The sequence below is a fragment of the Colobus angolensis genome, unplaced genomic scaffold, assembly GCF_000951035.1.
Source record: "Colobus angolensis palliatus isolate OR3802 unplaced genomic scaffold, Cang.pa_1.0 Scaffold105, whole genome shotgun sequence".
Taxonomy (NCBI): domain Eukaryota; kingdom Metazoa; phylum Chordata; class Mammalia; order Primates; family Cercopithecidae; genus Colobus; species Colobus angolensis.
In genome coordinates, this window is record NW_012111475.1 from 4,358,428 (window position 1) to 4,381,485 (window position 23,058).

Here is a 23,058-nt window from a genome sequence, read left to right on the forward strand (position 1 = left end):
CCGTCTCGGCCTCCCAAAGTGCTGGGATTACAGGCTTGAGCCACCGCGCCCGGCCAAATAAAATTTCTTAAGGTAAAAATCAAAAAATTTAGGTTTCGATTCACATGTCAAACAGGGCCCTCCCACCACAAAGTCAATCAGCAACTGAGTCCCCCGAGTAGGGACTCAGGGTTTTAATTTTTTTTTAATATTCAGAACAATGACACAAATGATAGCAGCAAAAGAGAAACAACAGAATCTTCATATTTAATAATGCTTAAATAATACAATTACTTGCAAAACTACTGTTTTGTAGTTATGCTGTTCTATAAGCAAAAGACATGAGATCAGGCAAACCAACTCTGCCTTCTGACTCTGTCTCTTAAATAAAATTTAAGAAAATAACAAGGACAAAGAAAAGACAAACTGGTAGTTTCAGAATGCCAACAGGGCCCAAGACCGTCCTGTTTTTCAGAACTCTAATAATCTCAAGGACACAGAGAATGAATCAACTGTATTATATTCCGCTCTCAGTGGCAGTTCTTCACACAGGAATACAGTCTTTGGGTTTATCTCCACCTTCACTGAGTATGTATCAGTGACCTATCTGCCCATACACAGAAGTAAGCTTCCGTGCCAGGCCTATACTTTACTGTGTTTTCAAATTTTTTATTTTTATTTTTTTAAAGGCTTTACAAGGTGTCCTGTGTTATTAAAAGACATAAAATTATAAGATTCACTGACTTTGAGATAACTGTAATTAGACTGGTTTATCTACTGAACCTGAAGGAATTGACTTTGTCTCTCTCAACTATATTTACAAACTAAATTTTCCTTTTCTGATAAAAGTATTGGCTCTTCGTTGGCTACTTTAGTGGACACGAATATTATAGGATACAATATATTTGTTATATTAAAATCCATATATTAAAATTTAATTATTGGCTTACAAAGAAATAATTGATGGGCTCACTTATACGGCGATAGAGCTGTCTCACCCAGAGTATTTTTCCTGCTATCGGGGGCATGTTGCGAGCAAGAGGGGGGTCGTCTTTCTGAGAATGATAAAGCTGTAATTAAAAATCTGGTGTTAATGTTTGAATTCAATACAAGGGAGAAGGCAAAAAAATATATACAGTTACCTTTGTATTGTTTCATCATTATTCACATTTTATATACAGTAGGTAGTCAATAAATATGTAAACGCACATCCGAGGTAACCTGAGACTTTGAGACAATGATGTTGCCCATATACGACACTTAATTTTCTCTTCACCTTTATTTCCTATTACATGTATTTTTTTTCTGCCCTTATCCCAAAGTTCAAGGAGGTATTCAAAAGGAGCACATAGCTGCATAATATTAGTACCTGTCATAATAGTATCTAGAGCCCATATTTCTATAGGTAAAAATACTAACTTAAACGGGCTTTGCTATACACACACCAGAAAACGGTCGCAATAAGATAGTTTTTTTAACTTTTATTTTTAAGTTCAGGGTTACCTGTTTGTTTGTTATATAGGCAAACTCATGTCATGGGGATTAGTTGTACAGATTTTTTCATCACCCAGGTGTTAAACTTAGTGTCCATTAGTTACTTTTTCTGATCCTCTCCCTTCTCCCACCCTCCAGTAGGCCCCAGTGTCTACTGTTCCCTTCTTTGTGTCCATATGTACTCAGTAAGCTCCCACTTATAAGTGAGAACATGTGGTATCTGGTTTTCTGTTCCTGCTCTAGTTGGCTTAGGATAATAGCCTCTAGCTTCATCCATATTCCTGCAAAGGACATGATCTCGTTCTTTTTTATCTACCACCTTTTCTTTATCTAGTCTACCACTGATGGGCATTTGGGTTGATTCCATGTCTCTGCTATTGTGAACAGTGCTGCAAGGAACATATGCGTGTGTGTGTCTTTATGACAGAACGATTTATTCCTTTGGGTACATACTCAATAATGACAAAAACAAGCAATGAGGAAAGGACTTCTTATTCAATAAATGATGGTGGGATAACTGGCAAGACAGTTCAGAGCAAAGAGGTGTAAATCTGGCTGTCCAGCAATATACGCTGTCAAGCACCTTCCCACCCAGAAGGGAGCATCAGTGCTCCTTAGCAGTGAAAGAATCACTCTGAAAAGCTTGGCATGAGACAATGACGGCAAATATTTTGATTTTTTTTTCTTTTTGTGCTAATGTACTGTTTTATTTGTAAACATGCCACTTGCCTTCTTAGTAGCATCGAGTTCAGCCACATAGTACTGAAGAATACGCTCAATTGTGTGGTTTATTTCTGATCGAAGACAGGGAATGTTCAGCTTCTGAAATCTAAAAGCAATTGAAGCTGAATAATTAAAAACTAAATGAGAAATATACTTAAGAACTGCTGTCATAGTAAATATCCATTCATTCATTTGACAAATATTCATACCAGCCCTCATTCATTGTCCTAGGATAAAGCAATGAACAAGATAGGAGGTACAGTCCTAGCTCTCCTGGAACCTACAATTATCTTATGGAAAAGACAGACATCTGTCGAGAGTAACCAAAATAATTATTTAAATTACAAATGGGTCAGAAATGCCTATAACTAAGAGAGACCTAGACAAGTCTGGGAATTCAAGCAAGAGAAACTGACAAATGGATTACACGATGAGTGAGGAAATGGTTTAGCAAAGATGGAAGAGAACACATTGACTCACCTTCTGCCAGTGTTAATTCCATGTAATTCCATATAACCATATAACCATAATCATAAAAACAACTTTGTCACTAAATGTCACTTCTGCTCAGAGACTGAATGACACACAGGAAATACTAAAAACTACAATATTCTGGTAATAAAATGAATTGACACCAGCATACTACAGGAAAAAAGAGAGAGAAAGAGACAGAGAGAGAGACAGAGACAGAAGTCGCCAAGAAAATGGTACCTGCCATCTGTGCAGTACTGTCACATGTCAAAATCATGTTATTTCTGTTTTGACTTTTTTTACAATGGTCTCACCAGGTCTCCATCATTACAGCCGTGGTACTATGCAAAGCCAGACCCAACCCTAGATCCGCTGGCTGTCAGGGAAGAGCTCCACAAGCATTCCTGACACAGGTCTTGAGCCCTCTCTGTGCTGAAAGGGAAAGGTTTCTAGTCCCACTCAGTCCTCTAATCTGGGATTCCCCACCCTTTGAGAGAGTAGTGCTCTTAGGATGGAGGGAAAGGAAGCTAAAGGAGAGAAGATTTCAGCTGCTCATACCACAGAAAAATGTGGGGGACAGATAACTCAGTGAGATGATGAATACGTTATTTGGCTTGGTTGTAGTAACCATTTCACTATATATATAAAAATATCACGTTGTACATCTTAAGTATACACAATTCTTTTTTAAGGTGCAGGAGCCCTCAGGAGGGAAAATGGCAAGTTTTGGAATCTATTACTCTTAGATAGTCTCACTTTCAGAAATTCTTTCAGTATGTAGCAGTAAACATTATTTGTTCCCTTTCCAACAATACCTATAAAATTAACCCCCAACATATTACATGGCTGGGGGCAGGGAGGGGAAACATGATAAATAATTTCATTTTCTTGTTGAAAGACTTTCTGCTACCAAAAAAATGCAATTAGAACATATCATTCTTTATTTCAAATTTTTACCAGTCTATTTAGTGGTAATTGAAAGGTTTATGTTTGTAAGTTTTAAGGTTTATATAGGAGAGATTTCCAACAACATTTTAATTTGAAATTGTATTTTCAGATTTAAAGTTATCCCCCCTAGAAACTACACTGCTTAAAGTGTTACACATACCTTTGAAGTAGCTGAAGAGCCTGCTGAGAAGATAAGATTTTCCCAAAACTACTGTTCATAAATGCCTGTATTTGTACCTAAAATAAAATATTAATATTTAAATGATTTTTGGTGTTAAAGACACTGGTTTTGTTTAACAACAGTTAATGCCTTTCCTACAGAATTAAGATAGCCCCAAGCCTCAAACACATCTACCATCTAAGTATCAAGAACTGCATCATTCAGTATGATGGACTTTGGCCACCTGTGGCTATTGAGCACTTGAAATGTCACTACGTAGACGCAAGATGTCTGTAAATGTAAAATACATGCCAGATTTCAAAGACTTAGTACAAAAAAGAGAATACAATATATCTCATTAATGATTTTATATTAATGACCTCTTAAAATATTTAACACATTGGGTTGAATAGAGTATTAAAATTAATTTCACCTGCTTCTTTTTACTTTTATTCATGTGACTACTAGAAAAATTAAAGTGACATGTGGTTTGCCTTTGCAGGTTATTACCAATCGGATATTTCTGATCCAGAGAATTTACAAAAGGAGTGAAGGTCCCTTACAAGCATTTTTCTTTGGGATATACAGAACTTCAGGTAGAATAGTATAATGACGCTATAGACACCAGGGTCAGCAGATGGCATTTTCTGACATTGCTGCTCTCAGAAACCTCTTTACTACTGCTAAGGAAGTACAAGAAGTAGAAAATGTTCTTTCAAGAGTCCCACCATTGGCCCAGAGTGGTGGCTCATGCCTGTAATCTTAGCACTTTTGTGGGGGGAGATGGGAGGATTGCTTGAGGCCAGGAGTTGAAGACCAGCCTGGGCAACATAGCAAGAATCCGTCTCTATAAAAATAAAAATAAATAAATAAATAAATATTCCCACCATCCCTAACAGTGAACTCCAAACTCCCGGTACCCAAAAGATGGAACTGAACCATTCTTTGCAAATCATTTGTATATACAGATCATATTGGTATGGTCTATTAATATATACCACACCCAGGAATCAAACATTGGAAAAGGAAGAAAAATTAAAACACTGATGCCTCAAGTAAATTATTTAACTATTAAAAGGTTAATATTGCTCTAAATTTACGGAAAGCTAAAATTTGAATCTAAGACCACAATAAAGCCTTTATAACATATGATCTTTCTTAATAAATCATAAAAAGAATTTAAGAGATAACAAGTTTTTCAAAAATTCCCATTGCCATAAGGATTTAACTTTCGAAGCATTTTAGAAGCAAACTCCACCCTACCTAACCAGCCAGACACTAAAAGTAATAATTAAAATATAATATATCTTGGCATCAAAGAGTCTAACTTTCAAAAACTGAAAGGAAATCCATGCCAAAAACAAAACGTGTTATCGTTAGAGTGGTAGAATTTTAGGATCTTTCTTATGTATTTATATTGCCCAGGTTACATGCAATGTAGTTTTAAAAGAATTTTTTAAATATATGAGGAAAACATCTGATTTTTCACACTTTCATGGCAAGGATATCAGACTTAAAAAGTGTACAAAGTGTATTCTTATCCCTGCTTGTGTCTCCAGGAAATTCTGCAGCAAGAGGAGACCATTCCTTTGGGCTAAATGTAGGTTAACAGTAGTTTCAGTTAACAGTAGAGAGTAACTGAGGTCTTATAGCCCAAGAGGTGAGAGAAAAACATCTTACAGTCTCATCTGACATACTTTCTGACTACCCGTCATCCATCTGGTGTCCCTTAATCTATGACACACAGGATAGGAACGCCTCTTCAGAGCTGCCCTCTATAGCAGCAGACAGAATGTAGGCATAAAGCATAAGGCCACAGGGAGAGTGATCCATCTTCCTAATCTGTTCTCAAATCTTATCACACTTGATAAAGAATAACGTTTACAAATTCTCTCTTGAGCTGGAAAAATAATATTGGCTCCTTAGCACAAGAATCAAATACAACTTTTAATGTAAATTAAAAATGAGACCAGGTGCAGTGGCTCATACCTATAATCCCAGCACTTCGGGAGGCTGAGGTGGATGAATCACCTGAGGTCAGGAGTTCAAGACCTGCCTGGCCAACATGGCGAAATCCTGTCTCTACAAAAAATACAAAAATTAATCGGGCGTGGTGGCACGTGCCTGTAATCTCAGCTACTCAGGAGGCTGAGGCAGGAGAATCACTTGAACTTAGGAGGTGGAGGTTGCAGTGAACCGAGATCGCTCCACTGCACTCCAGCCTGGGTGACAGAGTAAGACTCCATCTCAAAAAAAAAAAGAATCCTAGCTATAAAAGCCCTTTGGGCTTCTAGTTATTCTCTGATGTCTTTTATTAAATATGTTCATTATTCATTAAAAAAACAAAACCTTTAGTGGAGTAGTTTAAAAGTTACACTGCAAATATGTTTGATCAATGTGAAAGAGGAACTTAAATCATAAATATAGAAACATCATATGTAAATATTTACAAAAAGTACTGGATAGTACTATCGACTACTTTTCAGCTTTACTAAGTAAAAATTAGGTATAATTACTTACCTCTAAACCATTGATTTTGGTCATGAATTCTAAGAAATCTGTGTCAAACTCTGTCCTTCTTGGATCCAGAATGTCATATTGCTTTTTCTTAACCCCTTGGTATATATTTCTGAATTTTATTGCCATAATATCTATTCCTTCTATGGTAGAATTACTCAAGGTTGAGTATGTTTGCACAACAGTTATCATTTCTGTAATCTTAAAAAGAGAAATGTTATTTTGTTTTTTTAAATGAGATAGTAGGCAACTTCCCTAAAATAAGCTCTTAATGAATCATTGATATAAAACACAAACCATTAAACAGGACCTAGAATAATTTAGCTAACACCAACCAGAGGAGATAAAACAGAAGACAAATCTGTCATCCGTCATTCTTACTTCTTAGACTAAGACAAAAGATGTTATATCATATCTAGAGAGACTTCACAACCTTTTTCAGAGTTTAATCACCTTTTCTTTCAAGGTTGGCAGGGAACTTGACGAAACAGCTTCATTCTGCGGTCTCTTGAGGATTTTCTGAAAATCATTTCACTGGATTACTGGACTCAGAAGTTCTACCCTGCTTTTTGGCCCTCACTATAGTTCTGACAATTAACATTGGCACATATCCACCTGTGTTCCCTCTTTGACGCCTGCGTTCAGGTAAAAGACTGGCCCAAGAAGCTTGAATAATGGCAGCAATCATTCCCCACCGGTGATGAGACCTGGGAAACCCTCACAATGGACTTTATTTCAGAAATGGCTGCCTTTGTCTCAACCTAACACCACCTGCTTCACCAAAACAAACAAACAAAAAACTCATGTCCACAGGCTACTCCTTACTCTTCCCCATTTTGACTTCTGCTTTAGAGAACAATGCTCAATCCTCTCCAGGGCTGACCCCTTTGTCCAAAGGCCAGAAAGGAAATAAACCTGTTTGCAGAGAATCTTCCAAATACCACACACACCATAAAGATAACACCACTGATCCTCCTACACAGCCAGCAGAATTCACATGAATCCCCGTGTATGGTCACCCAGAAGGACTATTTTCAAAGCAACTGTTGCTCTTACTCCACTATTTCCATACACTTCCAAAAACTATTATCATCCTAGAAGCCACTGCAAATGTGGAGGAAATACAGGCCACTGGGATTTACAGCATGTTGTGCATGCTCTATATAAACACAGGAACTGTCTGAGTCTCCTCCTAACACATGTGCTCCACTCAACTACTTTAAAGAGCAAAAAGCAAACTACTACTGAGTTACTCTGTTATTCTAACCTGCTAAGACTGTTTCCTTTACCCTTACCTCATTACTCTACCACCTGGCTCCAACAGCCAGAGACCGGGACAAAATTCCTGTCACTAACACGTCCTCTATTTTGTTGACTGGTTGGATGAGGGGTCATCTGAGGCAGACATGGTGGTCAGTCCCATGCTTGCCCTTCAAACTTAGCCAGTGGACCCTCTGTCCCCATACCACACAGAGCAACATAAAGCCAGCTGTGGGAATCAACCAAGACCATGCTCCTGCTAGTTTGTCCTGGCCCTGACTTTTTCAACATCTCTCTATCAATGTTCAATCACTCAGTACTCACCACCAATATATAGTCTCTCCTCTGGCTCACCAACCTTGCACCCTTTCCAGTTCTCAACTTGCTGTGATTCCCTCATCTCGGCGTCACCATGAGTGGAGACCTTACCTCACGTACTAGCTCCAGATCCTCAAATCTCCCCCAGCAATACCAGCTCTCTACCTTTTCTCTTCTCTCCCGCAAATGTTCAGGGTGAGAAGAAAAAAAAACTGAAGATAGAGCTCTGGGAAACACCAATATTCACCAAAATTTACATGGCAGGAAGAGGAAGAAACAAAGACTATTGTACACATTTCATTCTGGCTATTTAGGACTCAATGCACCATCAAGTCTATACCTGTCATAAAAAGGTGTGTTTCAGACATCCTAACGCTGACATACTAGAGCCTTCTTCACTTACTCCTCGAAGGGCCCCAACATATCTGCCTAACTCTGAAATCTCAGCTCTGCAACCCCAACCTCAGTTTTGTCTGCCCTTTGACTTTGCCACTTGGTCATTCTGACTTCAAATCTCAGCTTTCCCTAATAGGCTCTTAGTGCACCCTTCTGGCTCTCCTCTTCATCTATTAAGAGTTCACAAGGGTAGTCAAACAGTGGCCCCTTCCATACCCTACTCATCAGAGGAAGCCCACCTAGGCAGCTCAGTAACCATCTCTTGTGGATTATGTAAAATCCTGGACACACTTCAGGGCTAAGTTTGACAGCCCCACGTTTGAGAGTGGACACCGATATCCACCAATTATCCAATGGGAAAGATGCTAGTCTGTCAAGGGGTTCTTAGCACAAGGGAGTTGGGACAACCTAGCAATCAGGATGCATTTCAGGTAAGGCCTCTAGGGGGTGCTACCTCAGCTCTGGTTCCTGAGCACTTGTGGCCTGAAGTTGTATTCTTCAAACCAGAGGCATGGCTTCTCCAGAGACCAGAGTGGGTGCAGCTGATGCAGCTGGTCATTACAGGCCACTTCCTCTAGCGTCAGAGGAATTCCTGGGCTGCTATTTCACAGACGGATGACCATTCTATCAGCATTAGACCCACCCCCAAACATCTTTACCACTAATAAGGTTGAGTCCTGAAACTACCAATTTCAAAACGGCACCCAGGTTGGCAAGGGTTCTGGCTCGTGGAAAATAAGGGTAACCGAGACCCACCTCCAGGTTTATGCTCTAGTGGAGTCAGAACATTAAGCATCTTTGTCCTAACCAGTGAGACCTGTGTATTAATTTGACTTGTACTAGTAGCCTAATTGAACATTTGCCCCCCAAAAATCCCTATTGGCTGAGCACAGTGGCTCATGCCTATAATTCTGCACTTTGGGAGGCTGAGGAAGGAGGACTGCTTGAGGCCAGGAGTTCAAGACCAGCTCATCAACATAGCAAGACCCCATCTCTACAAAAAAAACAAAAATTTAATTAGCTAGGCATGATGGTACATGCCTGTAGTCCCAGCTACTCAGGAGGCTGAGGAGTTCAAGGCCAAAGTGAGCTGTGATCACGCCACTGCACTCCAGCCTGAGTAAAACAACAGGACCCCATCTCAATTTTTTTAATTTAGTAAATAAAAACAAAATGTTTTTTAAAATCTGTTGTGCATAAAACAGCCCCATACAACAGTTCCTTAGATATGACATCAAAAACACAAGGAAAACAAAGAAAAATGTGATACATTGAACTTCATTAAAATTAAAAACTATCATACTTCAAAGGACACCATCAAGAAAGTGAAAAGATAACCCAAAAATAAGAGAAAATACTTGTAAATCATATATCTGATAAGGAAGTTATACCCAGCATATATAAAGCACTCCTACAACTCAGCAAAAAAAAGACAAATAACTCAGTTAAATATATGCAAAGAATTTGAATAGATGTTTTTTCAAAGAAGATATACAAATGGGCAAAAGCACATGAAAAGATGCTCCACATCATTAGCAATCAGGGAAGTAAAAATCAAAACCTCAATGAGATACCACTTCATACCCAGTAGAATGGACCGGTAATAACAAGTGTTGGCAAGGATGTGAAGAAATCATAAACCTCATACTTTGCTAGTTAGTTGGGGTTATCAACAAAAAGTTAAACATGGATTGCCATATGACCTAGCAATTCTGCTTCTGCACATATACCCAAGAAAAATGACAACATATGCCTACACAAACTCTTGTACACAAATGTTCATAGCAATATTATTCATAATAGCCAAAAAGAGGAAATAATCGTAATGTCCATCAACTGATGAGTAGAAAAATAAACTGTGATATTATCCGTACAATGGAATATTCAATGATGAATGGAATGAAGTTCTAAAAAATGGTATAATACAAAAAATTAGCCAGGCGCGGTGGCAAGCGCCTGTAGTCCCAGCTACTCGGGAGGCTGAGGCAAGAGAATGGCGTGAACCGGGGAGGCAGAGCTTGCAGTGAGCAGAGATCACGCCACTGCACACTCCAGCCTGGATGACAGAGCGAGACTCCGTCTAAAAAAAAAAAAAAAGGTATAATATAGATGAGCTTTGAAAACATCATGCTAAGTGAAAGTAGCCACAAAAGACCACATATTGTATGATTCCACTTATACGAAATGTCCAGAATAGGTACATCTATAGAGAAAGTGGATCAGTGGTTACTTAAAACTGGGGAGAGGAGAGAATGGGGTATGACTGATAATGGACACAAGGTTTCTTTTAGTGGTAGTGCAAATGTTCTAAAATTAGATTGTGGTAATGACTGCACAGCCCTGTGAATATTCTAGAAAACATTGACTTGTACAGTTTAAGTGGGTAAATAGTATAGTATATTAATTATGTCTCAATAAAGCTGTTAAAGAAACAAATTGAAAAAAACAGCATCAAAGAAGTATGTATGAAGGATCCCACTCAGCAACTTGGTTCTGTTCATTACTCATACTTTCCTGTCCTGGCTTGATCAGGAAGTTACTAATAAAAATAGGCTTCCAAACATGTCTAGGTCTTCAACCTACGTAATGTCCCGCATTACTTTCCAACAAATGATGAACAAGATTCTAAATACTAGCAGGATCCAGGGAACTAGCGAAGTTGGGGGAAGAATACCTAAATGAGATCTTTACATACTTTTCAAAGGATGACTCCAAGAAGTCGCTGATATGGGCTGGCCTATATCCCCCGAAATAATGTCACTCCTTCCCAACCAGTCCTAATAAATGAATCAAACCTACGTCTGTCCGGCAAAGATATCACCCACACCATATACACTGGCTCAGAAAGAGGACATGCTTATACATCCAGAGATTCCACAACCACCGACTTCCACCAGGCTTTGCAGGTATTTCATCTCATACTTTTTCTCAGCCTAATATAATTGTTAAGAGCAGAGCCTTTTAAGCTGAAGTTCCATAGGTAGAGGTAAATTGAGGTCTTGAGAGATGTGAAAGTTGACCATAGCGCTTGTGTTACTGGCATAAGGCAGTAACCAGGAATGAAAAAATAAGTTATAATAAAATGCAGTGACCTGTAAGTAATATTAGACGAGTCATAACAATAGTGAGACAAGAGATCAGGAACAATAATTCTCAATGGCACTACATAAAATACAAAATCACCAAAAAGGTGTGGTGTGGAGTGGGGTATGATGACTGCATAATGCTTACCTTCTCCAGTCGTTTGCAAAAAGCTTCAAATTTTCCAAATATATACATTTCTGAAACCTCAAAAGACTTTTCCCCTGAGGATTCTAAAATCTGTTTCCTTGTTTTATGAAAAGATGTCTGATATTCCTTGAAGAGAAAAATGCAATCCTACAAGAAAAGTAAAAGAAACGGGGAAAAGAAAGCGAGACATTTGTTCAGGAATCAAAAATTCAAAAACTCTACCCTCACACAGAACTGATCAAACTGTGAAAATCTATATAGTATTTTTATTTATACCATATTTTCATCCTCATTTCAACCTCACTTTTCTTCATCCTCACTGTTTTCCTTTAACTCTTATCCTACATCAAAGCACACCATATACTATTTGTTTTTACATGTTCATGACTAATTAGAACTCCCAAGAGGTCCAGAAATTATCTATCAAGATATCGCTATTCAGTTCGCATCCATCTTAGAATGAGCATTCTTTATGCACAGGTATATAAAATATGAAGTTTCTGTCATACAAAGCTATCATCTGACAATCATTTTTCCAAAAGAAAGTCATAAAGTCTTTGATGAGTACATTGCTGAAATCCTAATTATTTGACTACAGATACACTAGTCTGGTTTGTGAACGTAATAGAAATAAAAAAGAGAATATGGTTGCTGAGTACAGTAGGAATTAACTATCATGTCAAGCTAACATTTCCTAAACACCAAATCTTTTTTGTCATGTTAAATTTTTTTGAAACCATCAGTAGCCAGCCAAATCTTTATCATAACGCCATTTCTCAGATTCTGACTCTTCTGCCTCCTCTCGTCCATATAAGAACCCTTAAACATTGGGCCCACTTCGGTAATCCCCATATCAGCTGATCAGCACTTTAATTCCACCTGCAACCTTAATTACCCCTTGCCATATGTAACATAACCTATGGATATGTTCTGAGGATAAGCACACAGACATCTTTGGGGGCCGTTATTCTGCCCAATGAAGCCACTAAATCAGAATTTCTGCAAGTGAGACTCAGAAGTCTACATTTTTAACTAGTTCTCCTATAGTGATTCCTATAAATATTCAGATTTGAGAATAATTGGTCTCATTCTTTCCTCTATCACAATCTCCAAAACAATTCTCATTGCTCTCATTGAGGTATCTGATTATTTTTCACTCATTCAACAAAAACGAGTTGGCTTTAGGGGGCTAGGGGAGGGAGAGCATTAGGAAAAATACCCAATGTAGATGACAGGTTGGCGGGTGCAGCAAACCACCATGGCATGTGAATACCTATGTAACAAACCTGCACGTTCTGCACATGTATCCCAGAACTTAAAGTATAATAAAAAAAATTTTTTAATGGGTTGGCTCTGAATAACAGTTCTCAGATAAGATTCTGAATAACAATTCTCATTGTTTCCTCCAACTCATATAAAAACTATTCCTAAAAAGTATACACTGAAAGTTTCCTAAAAACATTTCAGATGTAATAGAAACATTGAACTAGAATTAAGAAAATCAAGTTCCCATTTCTAATTCAGTCAGTAAATGGCTAGTAATCTTGAGGATCTTAAAAGAATAATGAGACTACATTGCTAAATTCTATGTAAAGAGTTATGGTTCCTGCCAATTGGCAAACTTGGGGGGAGTAATTTCTGACTCCTATTCCCAAAAATAACGTAAGAGAAACTCTAGAGGAAAACATGGAATCCTGCAAGTAATAATAAAAACAACAGAAATGAGAAACTCCTAGGAAGATGATAAGTTGTTTTGAATCTGGGAATGAGGGGAGCAAGAATGATTTGGAAAACAGAAAGAAGATAAAGAATATTAGCAAATAAGAGGACATCTTATATAGTAAGACAAAGATTAGTAAGAGAATATTATCAACATTAAGTCAATAAATTACAAATTTTAGACAATTTGGGGAAATTCCCCAAGAATATCAACTTACTAAAACTGACTCAAAAAGAAATAGGAAGTATAGTCAAATAGTTTTTTTAATAAACAGGCCAGGTGTAGTGGCTCATGCCTGTAATCCCACCACTTTGGGAGGCAAAGGCAGGATGATTGCTTAAGCTCAGGAGTTTGAGACCACCTGAGAAACACAGCAAAACCTTGTCTCTACAATAATAAAAAAATTACCCAGGTGTGATGGCATGCACCCGTGGTCCCAGCTACTTAGGAGGCAAAGGTGGGAGGATCCCTTGAGCCCAGGAGGTCAAGGACACAGTGAGCTTGATCATGCTACTGCACTCCAGCCTGGGTGACAGAGTGAGGCTTTGTCTCAAAGTGAACAAGTAAAATAAATAAATAAGCAATAGTATATTTGCAAAGCATATATATGATAAGGAATTAATATCCAGAATATATAAAGAAATCCTACAACTCAACAACCACCACCAAAAGAAACCAAACAACCCAATTCAAAAATGGATAAAGGGCCTAAGTAAATATTTCTGCAAAGATGTACGAAGGGCCAATAAGCATATGAAAAGATGCTCAGCCATCACTAGCCACTAGGGAAAGCAAATCAAAACCACAATGAGATGTCACTTCACTCCATACACATTAGAATGGCTGTTATCAAAATGATAGAAAATAAAAAGTGTTAGGAAGGAAATGTAGAAATTGGAACCCTCCTGCATTGCTGGTGGGAATGTAAAATGGTGCAGCCACTGTGGAAAACTGTTTGGCAGGAACCCAAAAAGTTAAACATAGAATTACCATATGACCCAACAATTTCCTTCTAGGAATACACCCAGCAGAACTGATAGCAGGGACTCAAACAGATACTTACACACCAATGTTCATAACCACATAATTCACAATAGCCAAAAGGTAGTAACAAACCAAATGTGCATCAGCAGAGGAATGGATAAAAATATATGGGCTATACATACAATGGAATATATTACTCAGCCATGAAAGGGAATGAAATTCTGATACATACTAGAACATAGATGAAAATATTACACTAAGTGAAATAAACCAGACACAAAAAAACAAATATTGTTTAACTCTACTCATTTGAGGTACCTAGAGTAGGCAACTTCATAAAGACAGACAGTCAATACAAGTTACTAGGGGCTAGGGGAGAGAGTTTGGGGAATCTATTTATTTATTTTATTTTTTCTGAGATGGAGTTTTGCTCTTGTCGCCCAGGCCGGAGTGCAACGGCGCCATCTCGGTTCACTGCAACCTCCACCTCCAGGGTTCAAGTGATTCTCCTGCCTCAGCCTCCTGAGTAGCTGGGACTACAGGAGACTGCCACCACGCCTGGCTAATTTTTGTATTTTTAGTAGAGACAGGGTTTCACCATGTTGGCCAGGCTGGTCTCAAACTCCTAACCTCAGGTGATCTGCCTGCCTCAGCCTCCCAAAGTGCTGGGATTACAGGCGTGAGCCACCGTGCCTGGCCTGAGTTTGGGGAATTATATAATGGCTACAGAGTTTCAGTTTAGAATGATGAAAAAGTTCTGAAATGGACAGCAGTGATGGCTGCAAAACATTGTGAATGTAGTTAATGTCACTCAATTGTATGGTTAAAATGGTAAATTTTATGCTATTTTTATCATAATTAAAAATTTTTAATTATACAAAAGAGAAGCAGAAAATTAAAAATGTTTTCACAAAGAAAATGCTTAACAGATGAGTTCTATCAGACTTGCTTTTTGTTCAGTATTTCCAGTTTTATTTTTTTCCTGATTTATTGAGGAATAATTGACAAATAAAAATTGTATATATTTAAGGTACACAACATGATGTTTTAAAAGATGTATACATTGTGAAATGTTTACCAAAATCAAGCTAATTAGCATATCCTCACCTCACATAGTTACTTTTTGGGGTGGGGGGTGTGAGTTACTTTTCGGGGTGGGGGGTGTGACCTACTTTCTTAGCAAATGTCAAGTATGCAATACATGGTGTATGCCTGTAGTCCCAGCTACTAGGGAGGCTGAGATAGGAGGATGGCTTGAGCCCAGGAGGCAGAGGTTGCATTGAGCTGAGATGGCACCAGTGCACTCCAGCCTGAGCAATAGAGCCAGACCTTGTCTCAAAAAACAAAAACAAAACGGTATTGTGAACTATAGTCATCATACAGTACATTAGATCTCCAGAATTTATTCATCCTGCATAACTGAATATTTGTACTTTTTCACCAATATCTCATCATTGTGCCATCCCTCTCCAGCCCCTGGTAACCACCATTCTACTCTCCGCTTCTAAGAGTTTGACTTTTTTAGATTCTACATATAGAGGAAAAAAGGCAGTATTTGTCTTTCTGTGTCTGGCTTATTTCACTTAACATAATGAAATAAAGTTCAGCCATGTTGTCAAAAATGACAATATTTCCTTCTTTGTAAAGACTGAATAATATTCCATTATATATATGCATCCATGCACACACACACACAAACGCATATATATATACATACATACCCTATATACCACATATTCTTTATCCATTCATCTGTCAACAGGCACTTAGGTTGTTTCCATATCTTAGCTATTGTGAATAATGTTGCAATTAATATAAGAATACAGATATCTCTTTGAGACAGTTACATCATTTCCTTTAAATATTTACCCAGAAATGACATTGCAGGATCATATGGTAGTTCTAGTTTTAATATTGGGGGGAACCTCTATACTATGTATCATAATGACTATACTAATTTACATTCCTACCAAGAGCATGCACATCCTCACCAACACTTGTTATCATTTGTCTTTTTCTGTAGTAGGCATTCTAACAGATGTGAGATGATATTTCATTGTGGTTTTTAATTTGCAAAGCTGGAGGCATCACACTGCCTGATTTTATACCGTAGTATATTTGTGTATACTACCAAGCTACAGTAATCAAAACAGCATGGTACTGGCATAAAAACAGACACATAGACCAATGAAACAGAATAGAGAACCCAGAAATAAATCCATGCATTATGGTCAACTGATCTTTGACAAAGGTGCCAAGAACACACAATGAGGAGAAGGCAGTCTCTTCAATAAATGGTCTTGGGAAAACTGGATATCCACATGCAAAACAATAAAATTGAACCATTGTTTCACATGACATACAAAAGTCAACTTAAAGTTGATTAAAAATGTAAAGATAAGACCTGAAACTCTAAAATTACTAGAGGAAAATGTTGGGGAAAAGCTACTTGGCATTGATTTTTTGGATGTGACCCTAAACGTACAGGAAACAAAGGCAAAAATAACAAATGAGATTGTATCAAACTATAAAGCTTTTGCACAGAAAAGAAAACAGAGTGAAGAGACAACCTATAGACTGGAAGACAGTATTTGCAAACCATATATCTAATAAGAGGTTTATTCCCAAAACATATAAGGAACTAAAACAACTCAATAGGAAGAAAATAAATAACCTGATTTTAAAATGAACAAATGAGGCCAGGCATGGTGGCTCACACCTGTGATCCCAACACTTTGGGAGACTGAGGCAGGAGGATCACTTGAGGTCAGGAGTTCAAGACCAGCCTGGCCAACATAGTGAAACCCTGTCTCTACTAAAAATACAAAACTTAACTGGGAGTGGTGGCACGCATCTGTAATCCCATCTACTCAGGAGGCTGAGACAGGAGAATTGCTTGAACCTGGGAAGTGAAGGTTGCAGTGAGCCGAGATCGTGCCACTGCACTCCAGCCTGGGTGACAGAGCGAGACTCCATCTCAAAAAAAAATATTTAAAAAATGGGCAGAGGACCTGAAAAGACATTTCTAAAAAGGAAACATACAAATAGCCAGCAGGCATTTGAAAAGGTGCTCAGGATCTCCAATTATCAGTTTTATTTTTTAAATGCATACACAACAAAGGCTGTCCGTAAGTCATTTCTCGGCTCCATTTGCATTCAGCAGTTGCTCCTGGGCATTTCATTGCCTTTACCACCTCAACAATTTCTTTATATCGTTTCTTGAGGTCCTCTTTTGTCTTGCTCCATTTTTCCTCATCTTTCAGGTGCATCTGAAGGAAGTCTACTTCATGTACTTGAGAGACTACTCCATGTTCTTTTAAAAATTATCCAAAGCCTTTTTTGTCATCTTTTTTTTATGAGGGTCAAGTTTTCAGAGGCTCAATTTTCTTTGCCAATAAGTTCTCTTGACTCCAGAAAAACAATGTGTGTTCATATAATTGGTAATAACTTCCCATACTGAATTAGTTCATGCAGAAAAGGGGCCTGTGGCTTTAATTAGTAACTGCAGACCAATGCTCCTCTGACCAATTTTTACTGCCATTTCCACCTTTGACAGTTGATTTCTCTGCATTCTTTGACGCTTGTCACACACACAAGCCTCCCCTTCCTCTTTCTCCGTTCTAATTGGCTCATTCATTTCTTTCATTTTTACCAGAGCAGCCATTCCTAGATTTTGTAGATGAGGTATTTCACTGAAGTGTTGCAAACTTGCTAGTTGAAGCCTATCACAAAGTTTTTCCACTTCTTCTACCTTTTCCACTTATTGTCAGAAAAAGTGATTTCAGGTCTTCCTTGAATTTTGAAGGTTTGTCTTCTCCTTTTAACGACTCTTTTCTGGATATATTTTCCCTTCTTTGCCAACAATGCTTGTTGTTTAACTTCCTCTTCTTCCTCCTTAGCTATTCAAGCAGCTTTTAATTCAGCTTGTCTTTGCTTTTCTGTAGCCTCTTGCTTCTTCTATCTTGCTTCTTTCTTGGCTTTCTCTCTCTCTTTTTTTTTTATGTTGAGACAGAGTCTTGTTCTGTCACCCAAGCTGGAGTGCAGTGGCATGATCGTGGCTCACCTCACTGCAGCCTCAGCCTCCCAGGCTCAAACAATTCTCCCACCTCAGCCTCCCAGGTTGCTGGGATTACAGGTGTGCACCAACACCCCTGGCTAATTTTCTGTAGAGACAGGGTTTCATCATGTTGCCCACGCTGGTCGCGAGCTCCTGAGCTCAAGCGATCTACCCTCCTCGGCCTCCCAAAGTGCTGGAGTCACAGGCATGAGCCACTGCGCCTGACCTTGGCTTTCTCTTCTTTGAATTTTTTTATCCTTGTATCACAGCTATGTGTATTATCAACTAATGTTTTCAATTCATTTCTTCTTTCTTTGTGCTCTTGTTGCTCTGTTCTTCTTTTCAATCCCTCTCTTTTCAATCCCTCTCTTGTCACAATATTCTGCTTTTTTCCTTCTGTATTTAAATAAGAAAAATCTGTCCAAGTATAAAAACTACACCAGAAGGAATAAAATGATGAATTCATAACACCTGGTTTAGAAACCTTTTTTTGACCATCTGGAATTATTTTTGAATAGTGAGAAAAACACTTCAAAGAAACTGTCCCTTGCTTCACTTTTAGAAGGAACCGAGTTTCCAAATGTATGATCTACACTGTTAAATGCTCCTCTTTTCACTGGGTCATACATTTTATAATTTTAGTGATGCAAGTGAAGTAGTCATTATCTCTTTCCTTTATTGGTTCACCGGCTGCTTTCCATGATGTTTTAAAATCACTGCTTTATGAGCTGCTTTGATGTGTCTCTGTGTAGCTTTGTATCTTACATGGCTAAGTCCAAGAACTGCATAATGATCCTGATTCTTCCAGTCCTTGGAATCAACTGTTTTCAGCATGAGAAACACTAAATGCAATTCTTCCTCTTCTTATCCTCCAGTTCAGAGGTCAGAGCAGGGGTGATAGCAGTGCCCTGGCCAGGATGGCAGTCAGCACCAGGCCTGCAGGAATAATGGTTCCCACCCTGGGTGGAGGGCACTGTGTTACTTTTCAAACTTGACCTCCCTGTTCAAGCCACACACTTTGGCACTACAAAGACCAGGGAACCTGCACACAGAGATGACCAATAACCACTTCCAGAAGGAGCCTTCTTGCTGTGGCCATTTCTTTCAAACTTTCAATAAGCAGGTCACTTTAATTTTATACAAACTTTTTCAGAAAATGGAAAAAGGAGGAATACTTCCCCCGACCCTCCATTCATTCTGAGACATTAGTGCCAAAAACACAGACAAGGTCAGTATGAGAAAGGAAAATTATAGGCTCTCTCCCTCACCAATACAGTTCCCGAAAATCCTAAACAAAACTGTAGCAAACTGAACTTGAGTGGCTTTTAAAAAGATAATTACACCATGACCAAGTTGAGTTTATCCCAGAAACGTTAGGACAGTTTTAGAAAGTCTAAAAATGTCATCTATCACATTAACAGACTAAGGAGCAAAATTCTATAAGCATCTCAATCAATATGTGCAGAAGACAATTTTTCAAAACCCATTCATAACTTTAAAAACTGTATCTTGGTACTAAACTAATCTGATTGAAGATATATTTAAAACTTACAAAAGCATCCAACTAAATCAGGGAAATGTTAGAAACATTGTCTTCTAAACCAGGATCAAAATTAGGATGCCAACTACTACCCTGTTTATTTAAGGATACATGGTAATCCTAACCAGTGCAAAAAAAGGCAAAAATTTTAATTACAACAGGGACTGGAATGAGATGTAGTGGCCAGAGCATATGAAATGGCACACAGGAGTCTAACACAGGCAGCCATGGAGAAGATGAAAATTAAATTATACCCTAAGAGAAGCACTAAATATAAAGGGAAATAGATAATGAGAATTGTATTCTTTTTATATTCTCAACACCACTCTGCAGGAAGTTTTTTCAGTTAACATATTTTGTGAATAAACAAAGTAAAATTGGGCAGGATGGGAAAAGATTTAATTTATGAAAATAAAAGTACTTCTACAAACCTGAATTTTCTTTAGTACCACTGGCGTTTCCTGATCCCATACATGGTTTAATCCTCCATCAGTAATATATGCTTTACATGCTGTTACCATTTGATTTGTTACCTAAAATAAATGCAGGTACAAAATAATTATACGTAAAAAGAGAAATAATATTTATATATAAATTTCAAACCACAAGCATAAAAACATGATAAAGAGTAAACCTATGGGCCAAGTGCAGTGGCTCATGCCTGTAATCCCAGCACTTTGGGAGGCCAAGGTGGGCAGATCACTTGAGCCCAGGAAGGCCAGTTTGAGAAACAGAATGAGACTCTGTCTCTAAAAATAAAAAATAATAATAATAACATTTAAAAAAACTAGAGAACTTGAAATTGGAATTTTCATCCTCAGAATTTTAAAAGAAATTCTACTGATGAACTGAACATCAATTGGTACAGAAAGGAAGAGCAAATGAGTGAGCCAGAAAAGGGCAAAGACGGAAGAAAAAAAATTAAGAGAAATGGAAGTTAGATGCAAGAGGAGAGAATAAATTGAATGGGTAGGTGTGTTAGTCCATTTACATTGCTATCAAGGAATACCTGAGAATGGGTAATTTATAGAGAAAAGAGGTTTATTTGGCCCACAGCTTTGTAGGCTGTACACGAAGCATAGTGCCGGTATCTGCTTCTGATGACGGCCCTAGGAAGCTTACAGTCATGGTCGAAAGCAAAGTGGGAACTGGCTTCGTATGACAGCAAGCAAGAGAGAGATGCCAGGATCTTTTAAACAATCAGCTGTTGCATGAACTCATTACCACAAGGAGGGCACCGAACCATTCATGAGGGATCTACTCCCATGACCCAGACACTTCCTGCCAGGCCCCATCTCCAACACTGAGGATCACATTTCAACATGAGATTTGGAGGGGACAAATATCCAAACCATATCAGTGAACTAGGAATAATCCAAGGCAAAAGAGGACTGTTTCCCAGGAATAAAGAGAAAGGAGGCCAGGTGCAGTGGCTCATGCCTGTAATCCCCGCACTTTGGGAGGCCAAGGCGGACGGATCATGAGGTCAGGAGATCGAGACCATCCTGGCTAACACAGTGAAACCCCGTCTCTACTAAAAGTACAAAAAATTAGCCGGGCATGGTGGCAAGCACCTGTAGTCCCAGCTACTTGGGAGGCTGAGGCAGGAGAATGGCATGAACCCGGGAGGCGGAGCTTACAGTGAGCCAAGATTGTGCCACTGCACTCCAGCCTGTGTGACAGAGCGAGACTCCGTCTCAAAAAAAAAAAAAAAAGAGAAACGAAAGTCTGGATTGAGACAACTCAGCAAGTATAGAACGAGATAACTGTAAAAGAAAAAGTTTGAGATTTTAAGAAATTCAAAGATAAAGAAAAAATCCTAAAAGATTCCTGGGAGAATAAAACCAGTTACCTACAAAGGAAACAAGGATCAGATTAGCACCAAGCTTCTCATCAACAATATTGAATACTAGACAATGATTGAGCAAGATCTTCAACTTCCCAGGAGACAGTGATGTCGAATTTAAAATCCAAGTCACACTAGCATTTGAGTGATCACACAAAATGAAAGTGATTTTCAGACATTTGGAAATCCAGGAAGTTCACCACCCTGAAACCCTCTCTGAAAGAACTTTTTTCAGCAAAAGAAATAATGAATCCAAGAAGGAAAAAGATGTGGGAATCACAAAACAGCGGTCATCAATAAATTAGCAATACTTGGATTTTAGTCTGAATACTTGTTGATTCACAATGTTGAAAAAAATGTTAACAATAGTATGGAACTGTTAAAAACACATTCAGTGATACTTGCACAGCAAGAGATTTTATTCAGGACCATTGTGATAGGTATGGGGACCACTGAAATGGGATCTTGCAGCGGGAAAGAGAGATTGCGCTCAACTCTGAACACAGCGTGGGCAAGCAGGAATGTATAGCCAAGGGGCAGGATGGGGGTCAGTGGGTGGAAAATTATTAAGAGGAAACATCGGAGGTAAGGGGGATTTTGGCTAAACTGACCTAACAGGATTCTTGCTGAAGACAGGCCAAAGTGATTGGACAACACCTGGGGGGTCGGGGGGAATGAAAACCTGATCAGATATCTAGAGTCATCAGATAACAAGAATGGCGGGTTCTTGCTAAACTGACTTAGCAGGGTTCTTTGCTCAAACTAGATTTTACTAGAAAGTGCACAGATGGGCCTACCAGAAGATTCAGAAGCCAAGCAAAGAATCTTTGTCAGAACTAAAAATGATCTCAATGTGGGACATGAGATCATGTCAAGAATTAGAGAGACTGGTAAAGAGGAAGGATTCTGAGAGTCTTGTCGTATTTAGGACATAGTGATTAAACCTATACTTTGCTTTTTAAAAATACTTAAAATGTGACTGTGACTTTATATATTTAGTTATGCTTGAATAATTTAGAAATAAATTCTATTCATGTGGGGTTTTTTTCCTATTATTGGGTCTTTTGTTTGTTTGTTTGTTTGTTTGTTTGTTGAGACAGGGTCTTACTCTCTTGCCCAGGCTGGAGTGCCATGGTGTGATCACAGCTTACTACATTCTTGAACTCCCAGGCTCAAGGAATCCTCCTGCATCAGCCTCTGGAATAGCCAGGACTACAGGCACACACCACCATGCCCAGCTAACTTTAAAAAATTTTTTTTGTAGAGCCAGGGTCTCCCTATGTTGCCCAGGTTGGTCTCAAACTCGTGAGCTCCAGCGATCCTCCCACCTTGGCTTCCCAAAGCACTGGGATTAGAGCCTGAGCCACTACGCCTGGTTTCATGTGTTGCCTGAGTAATTTTTCAAATTATTTTA

General features: G+C 38.5%; 1 protein-coding gene across 1 annotated transcript in view; it reads right to left on the minus strand.

The window, feature by feature from the left end:
- DNAH8 (dynein, axonemal, heavy chain 8) overlaps window positions 1-23,058 on the minus strand; it is a 335,359-nt gene that overhangs the window by 271,666 nt on the left and 40,635 nt on the right. Inside the window, exons 11-16 of the mRNA XM_011944829.1 lie at window positions 20,230-20,331; window positions 11,498-11,644; window positions 6,296-6,493; window positions 3,776-3,852; window positions 2,203-2,302; window positions 930-1,049 (exon numbers count right to left, since the gene is read on the minus strand). Of these exons, the coding sequence (XP_011800219.1) occupies window positions 930-1,049; window positions 2,203-2,302; window positions 3,776-3,852; window positions 6,296-6,493; window positions 11,498-11,644; window positions 20,230-20,331 (744 nt within the window). The remainder of the gene's footprint in view (window positions 1-929; window positions 1,050-2,202; window positions 2,303-3,775; window positions 3,853-6,295; window positions 6,494-11,497; window positions 11,645-20,229; window positions 20,332-23,058) is intronic.